This window comes from Sprattus sprattus (genome assembly GCF_963457725.1).
Source record: "Sprattus sprattus genome assembly, chromosome: 3".
Classification (NCBI taxonomy): domain Eukaryota; kingdom Metazoa; phylum Chordata; class Actinopteri; order Clupeiformes; family Clupeidae; genus Sprattus; species Sprattus sprattus.
The window spans coordinates 45212811-45220310 of record NC_137922.1 but is presented as its reverse complement, the minus strand read 5'-3'; the positions used below and the strand labels follow the sequence as shown (position 1 = coordinate 45220310).

General features: G+C 46.6%; 1 protein-coding gene across 1 annotated transcript in view; it reads right to left on the bottom strand.

The window, feature by feature from the left end:
* bahcc1b (BAH domain and coiled-coil containing 1b) overlaps window positions 1-7500 on the bottom strand; it is a 141389-nt gene that overhangs the window by 12555 nt on the left and 121334 nt on the right. Inside the window, exons 17-22 of the mRNA XM_080835519.1 lie at window positions 7368-7500; window positions 5166-5339; window positions 3502-3764; window positions 1932-2009; window positions 898-1027; window positions 508-625 (exon numbers count right to left, since the gene is read on the bottom strand). The exon at window positions 7368-7500 is cut by the window's right edge and continues 41 nt beyond it. Coding sequence (XP_080691645.1) covers window positions 508-625; window positions 898-1027; window positions 1932-2009; window positions 3502-3764; window positions 5166-5339; window positions 7368-7500 — 896 coding nt within the window. The remainder of the gene's footprint in view (window positions 1-507; window positions 626-897; window positions 1028-1931; window positions 2010-3501; window positions 3765-5165; window positions 5340-7367) is intronic.

Here is a 7500-nt window from a genome sequence, read left to right as displayed (position 1 = left end):
ACATTTTCAAACTGAGCTATAAATAGACATGAAATCTTAAATAGTCCGAATAGCCAAGTCGCATTGCTAGAAATACTCATGTATACCCATATTCAGCTAAATAATTACACTGCCAAAAATAGCTACAGGTAGATTAGTGACCTACCCTGACAGTTTGAAGTGGTATATGCTGAATATGTGCGCAGGGGGAGGGGGCATGGCGGCGGTTACAAACATGGAAAAAAACGGGGGGGGGGGGGGGGTATGTAGCTGGAGATTGAATGTCTGAAGTGGTAGAGGACTTTTGGGAACCACTGGTGTATGTGAACATATATTAAGAACATACAAAAATACACACACACATACATATACACACACACGTGTAAACATAGTCGTAGATGAGAAACTGTTGGGTTAAGTGTTATGCAGATGTGCTTACAAACCAACAGTAAAATGAATCTTAATCCCCACATTCTACACTCACACGTATACACACACACACACACAGGCAGTAGAGAGTGGGCTTACATGTCAGGAAGGTCTAGCGTGTGGACGTAGGCAGCGTAGAGCAGCTCATCTTCTTTAGAGATCAGCACCTTGAGTCCATCCACCAGCTTCTCCTTAGTCAGCACACAGTCTGGCAGAGCTACAGACACACACACAAACACACACACACAGACACACACACACACACATTCATGCACACATGGACATACATAGACACACACACACACAGTTAGAGAGAGAAAGAGATAAGAGAGAGAGAGAGAGAGAGAGAGAGAGAGAGAGAGAGAGAGAGAGAGAATACATTCTATAATACTGTGTACACTGTAAAGCTGGAAGATAATGTTATCATTGTGTGAGCGTGTGTGTGTGTGTCCGGTGTGTGTCCGGTGTGTGTGTGCATGTTTGCCTCACCTGGCGGTAGTTCTCTGTGTGTGTGTTCTGCCTCCTCCTCCTCCTCAGAGAAGCTGGAGTTGTCGTCCATGCGGAACCCCTCATCCGCAGCGAAGCTCTCCAGCAACCGACTCACCGCTCTGCCCTTAGCCTGAGGCACAGGAGGAGAAGGCGGTTACACACACATCACATGTAAACAAACACACATACACACTCACACACACACACACACACACACACACACACACACACACACACACACACACACACACACACACACACACACCGACAAACAGTCACACACACACACACACACAGACCCCCACACACACACACATCATATGTCAACAAATACACACACACACACACACTCACACACAAACACACACAGACACACAGACACACAGAAACACACATACACACACACACACACACACACACACACACACACACACTGAAAGCACACACCATCTACAGACCGAACAGGTTGCTGCCTGTATGCAGTCTTAGCTGACAGGCTCTCTTAGGTAAAGTGATACACTGTATTTCACACTGACAGTTTTCAACACTTGAGGCAGTGAGGGATTAATCACTTCCATGCCTCTGTGGTGTGTGTGTGTGTGTGTGCGTGCGTGTGTGTATATGTGTGTGTGCGGTGCTTTATCTTTGTTCTTCATCTTTGCCACCATTAACTGGACCCAACATCCCAGCCCTGACCCCCCCTCTAGCCATAGTGAGATGGTCCAGTCCTTTTGCATTCTTTTGTGATGACCTCACAATGGCTTCAACTGCTTTTGGACTGGAACTCTTTCATCAGCAAAAGATGTTTTGGGAGCGTGCTGCTGTCTTGCGCTAGGTACTTCCTAATCACTGCTGATTAAATGCATGTGCCTGCAAACACACACACACACACACACACACACAAACACACACACACACACACACACACACATATACACACACACACACACACACACACACATAGACACACACACACACACACACACACACACACACACACACACACACACACACACACAGCTCGTCTGCCTGACCTGTTTACTCCTGCCCTTCCGGCTCCATCTGATGTCATCATTCTGCGATGGGGCTGTTCCCAACCGGCAGGTTCTCCTCTGTGTAGACCACACAGAGCATTTGAGTTAAGACTAGAACTGTTTAGGGACAGGGCCTATCAGTCAGTGTGTATTTCAGTTAGTACGTGATTGTTATTTTTTAGTGCATTTGCAAAACCGTTGATTATTAGAACATAGTGCTTGATGCAAATTTGACATAGAAATGCCAGTATTTACGACACACAATGACAGTCACACTACTCATCATTACTTGCACCTGAGAAAAGAACAATGTGCTTTTACACCTCCAAGGCTTAGTAGTAATTAAAGAAATAAATCACGGCAGCTTTCAGTCAATTCCATGACATATTAAGACTAAGCACGAAACAAAGACCTCAGTGTGGTGCCATAAGCAGATGGCGTCTCCCAAACTGCCTCTCCTAGACGCAGAATGTAGGAGGTCAGAACATTTTACTACATGCAAATATGACATTGAAATGTCAGGTTTTTGAGACATGCACCGGCAGTAAGCATTTATATGTTCTCTCTGTCTCACACACACACACACAATCATAGACACATACACACACATACACACACACAAACACTGACACTCTCACCAACTGTGCTGGGGGTCCATGTACATTAACTATATTTAACTATATTTGGCAGTAGCTGATAGTTTAACTACATTCATATTTTTTATTTCTATTTCATCATTGCTTCTCTACAGTAATTTAACCCCCTTTGATCCTGCCACGCCCCGCCCCTTCTCTCCTCACCCACTTCTTCTTTCACCCTGAGCGCTGTTAAGGCATGCCTAGACAACACACCCATCAGGAAGACAAACACACACACTTGACCTGTGCTCCATGTGCAAACTAGGTCAGCTATTAGCTATTATTTATTAGCAAATGTCCAGAGAAGTCGTTGCATGCTATTTTAGATGCCACCTGGCTGACTGAGTTATCCTGCTGGGTGCAGTACCCCCACCTGGACTCTAGTTTCATGAAAGCAGGTGTCTGACTGATGGATGTTGGATGCAAAACCAAAGCTGACATTCCTTGCACTTCTTCCCCATGACTAGTATTCATGACTCAGGGGATTTCATTTTTAGTTTTAATTTATGTATGAATTGTGACCAACTGGGCACTTTTTGCAATTCATTTAATTGAGTGGCACTTTTTGCTGGCATGACACTTTTTTGTATTATATTTTGTTATCATTTATGTTTTATTAATGTCTCACACGTACACTGTCAGTTTGATCATTTTCTTACAAAGTAGTTTGAGCTTCTTTTTCTAATAGGATAGCTGTTTCTAATAGGATTGCTGTAGTTCAACTTCAACTTTAGTGGAAATGATTATATAAGGGACAGACACACACACACACACACACACACACACACACACACAAACACACTCTATGTTTGTGTTGACCCCAGGAAAATGTTCACTCTATGAAAACGCACTGGCTGTGATTTTAACAGACTCTCAGTAAATCACTTGAACTGGGATTAAAGGAAATAAGGTGTACAGGACGTTGTCCTCACCTTCCCCAGGGTGCACTGCAGCGAGCCCTTGCGGGTGGCCTTCTTTAGCCTGTCGGCGGGCGAGGGGACGCTCTTGAGTCCGCAGCTGCGCCCGAAGCATGCCGCCACGGCGACGCCAGACCTCCAGCGGGCACCGGCACGGATCCTCTTGCCACGCTCGCCCAACGCCCCGTCCAGGGGCGGCCTGTCCACGGAGTGCAGCGGGGGTCGTCCCACCGGACGCTTCCGCACCTTCACCTCCTCCTCAAACGCTGGTGCACTCACTAAGGGAGAGAGAGAGATGAGAATAGAGGGGGGGGGGGGGGAGGGGGTTAGAGAGAGAGAGATGGAGAGAATAACAGGGAGAGAGAGACAGAAAGCAGAATTTAAAATCATACTTCATACTGCTGCACAATTAAATTGCATTCATTCTACATGTTTTCAGCATTATATATTCTCATGTTGTATGGAGGGAGAGAGGAGATGGAGAAGGGCAAAGAAAAAGAGAGAGAGATAAAGAGAGAGAGAGGAGGAGAGAGAGAGAGAGGGAACGGAAGTAGAGAGAGAATGGATGGCAAGAGAGGGAGGGAGAAAGGGATCGAAGGAGGGAAACGGATAGAGAGGCGGTCGCAAGGGGAAACAAGTGAGCAGAATGAAATGAGGAGAGATGGAGAGGATGAGGAATGAGGGGAGGACGGAGTGGCAGATTAGAGGAGAGAGAGAGGGAGAAAGAGAGGGAGAGAGAGAGGGAGAGAGAGAGCGAGAGAGAGGGAGAGGGAGAGAGAGAGAGGGAGATGGAGAGGGAGAGAGAGAAAGAGAGAGAGAAAGTGTTTAAATGTTATAGAGTGTGTTTGAGAGATTGACAAAGGGAGGTGGAAGAGAGGACGAGAGAGTGAGAGAGAAATTCACAGAGGGAGGGAAAGATAGAAGAGAGTAAGAAGACAAATAGAAATGGAGAATGTGAGAGAGAAGCTAAAGCAAAAGAGAGAGAGAAAGAGAGAGAGGGAGAGAGAGGGAGAGCGAGAGAGAGGGAGAGGGAGAGGGAGAGGGAGAAAGAGAGAGAGGTCACTAACAGCCTTTTAGCTATGGACTTCCAATCAGCTAAATGTTCCCAGGCCTAATGCAGCCAGTAATGAGCAAGTCCTCAACACACACTCCACACACACTCCACACACACTCCACACACACTCCACACACACTCTTCAAATCAGAGATAAAAGCTGTGTGTAGCAATGGCCTTGCAGCATGGCAATGCATACATGATTGCATCCCCCACAGACACATGGACATGGGAGGAGATCCCACTGCAATACTGATGGCCAGAGGGAAGAAGAGAACATCAGACGAGGAATCCAAAGAAGAAAAAGGTTCCTTTCCATGTAAAAGGAACTGTTTCAAGTGATGTTTTCAATATGATGGGTAGAAAATAGTTCCTCTCAGCTTAGAGTTGCAATGATGTTTAAAGGAATTAAAGAAAAAAGATTCCTTCAGCATAAGCTTTGGAACCCAGTGGAACCATAGAAGAATTCGTCTTTATAAAATATAAAAATAAATCTATAAAAAGGGAAAAAGCATCATTCACATTCTATGCACACACACATATATGCATTCACACACATTACTATGCACACACACACACACACACATATGAATTCGCATGTCTTTAAAAGGGGCGTGACACTTACCCATGTGCAGCTGTCTGTCTTTCTTGTTCTCTGCTTTCCGATTGGCCTCTATCTTCACAACAGACGAAGAGGCGGACCCAGCCGCGGCCAGGCCAACAAGCTGCTCCCGGGACGACAGGTTTCTGGCACCTTCTGGGCCTTCGTCACTGTCGTAGCTCCCATCCTCCTCCTCTTCTGCACAGAGGGCAAAGGTCAAGTTAGTAAGGTGTCAACACTTTGAGTCGTTTCTTTTTTCGAAAGGGGGAGGGGAGTTAGTCGTGCCAAAGTCACCCCTTGGTGAAGTGTGTAATAAGTGTGTGTATGTGTGTGTGTATGTGTGTGTGTGTGTGTGTGTGTGTGTGTGTGTCTACAGGTGTGTGTGTGTGTGTCTACAGGTGTGTGTGTGTGTGTGTGTGTGTGTGTGTGTGTGTGTGTGTGTGTGTGTGTAAAGGTGTGTGTGTGTGTGTGTGTAAAGGTGTGTGTGTGTGTGTGTGTGTGTATAAGCATGGGGGGTGTTGATAGTCCACACAGAGCAGTAGTAGCTAATTGTCTGGAGAGAGAGGGCTGGCAGGCAGGGCTGGCTCACAGGGTTGGGCCGCCTGCCAAAGGCTGCTCCCTGACAGCCCCGTCCAGAGGAGGAGGAGGAGGAGGGGGAGGAGGAGGAGGAGGAGGAGGAGGAGGAGGAGGAGGAGACGCATCGGCCACCCATAAGAGGTTGCCCTCACTGTGGTGGACTCACAACACACAGGGCATGCAGAGGGCACTTTCACACACACACACACTTTCACACACACCTATGCACACACACACGTACATACAGTATGCACACATGCAGACACTCAAAGAAAAGTCAAAGCAGTACGCATTCATACACACTCACTGAACACTCAAAGATGGGGTACACACATTGGCGGAGACAAAGTAAAATAAATCCAAATGCATATGCACATACACATACACACATGCACAGACACACACACACACACATATATGCACAACACATATTGTCACATTTACACCTGTACTATTTCACATTCTAACTCATCCTCTTTCTCTCTCCCGCACAAACACACTCTTAAACACACATCACAGATTTCTACAGGCAGTTGTACACCCTGTCTATTTCTCTGATGTGGGGAGTGATGTCTTCGTGTGTGTGTGTGTGTGTGTGTGTGTGTGTGTCTGTTTGTGTGTGTGTGTGTATGTGTGTGTGTATGTGTGTGTTTGTGTGTGTGAGTGTATGTATGTGTGTGTGTGTGAGAGATAGAGAGAGAGAGACACTAATCGTCTCGGGTGACAGTGCTGTGCTGACACACTCGACACCTACGAGAAACTCGTCAACACGTTCTCACACGGTCGAGTGACAGACACAGGAGAGGAGGATAACTTTCATGGCAATTAACACACTCAGACACACACACCTACACACACACACACACACACACACACACATACACACACACATGCATGTATGTCCATCCTTATATTTAAGTGGCTTTGGACATTTGAATCAATGCTTTTTCTGGACTGATTGGTAAAGTCACTGCACTGTCCACTCGTTGAGACATAGAAACTAAATGCCAAGGTGTATGTGTGTGTGTGTGTGTGTGTGTGTCTTACTGTGTGGTTGTGTGTATCTCTCTGTGTATATATCTCTCTGTGTATGTGTGTCTGTGTGTGTGTGTGTGTGTGTGATTATCAGGGGTGTGACATTCTAAAAGGAGTGGTGGAGGAGCTCTGATTTCAGGAATGGTGTGGGGCTGGTATAGATGAGGTGGTGTGGGTGGGGGTGTGGGATGGGTCAGGGTTATATTTCCCACCATGATGAGTTGTTAATATTTTTAATGGCGTGACAGATGAGCTTCTCTGACCGTCATGGCAATCGACATCTTACTTTTCTGTGTTTGTGTGTATGTATGTGTGTGAGTGTGTGTGTGTTTGTGTGAGTGTGTGTGTCTGTGTCTTGTAAACAGCCTGAGTAAAGTGGAAGTACAGACACACATTCGTGCACTTACTGTGTCTGTATGGCACAGTACACAGTCTATATATAGTGTACACCATGTTCTAGCTACTGATTCTCCAAGGTAGAGTTATCTGTGTGTGTGTGTGTGTGTGTGTGTGTGTGTGTGTGTGTGTGTGTATGTGTGTGTGTGTGTGTGTGTGTATGTGTGTGTGTGTGTGTGTGTGTGTGTGTGTGTGTGTGGGTGTGTCTGTATTACAAACCTTGCTCCGATGACTGGCTGTCGGAGGCGGCACTCTCCATCGGTCCGTCTGTTGATCCGCCCAGTCCGCTCGCCCGCCTCCTCGCCCCCATCTGCAGGTGTGCCGGGGTGCCCTTTGCCCTCCGACCCCGGTG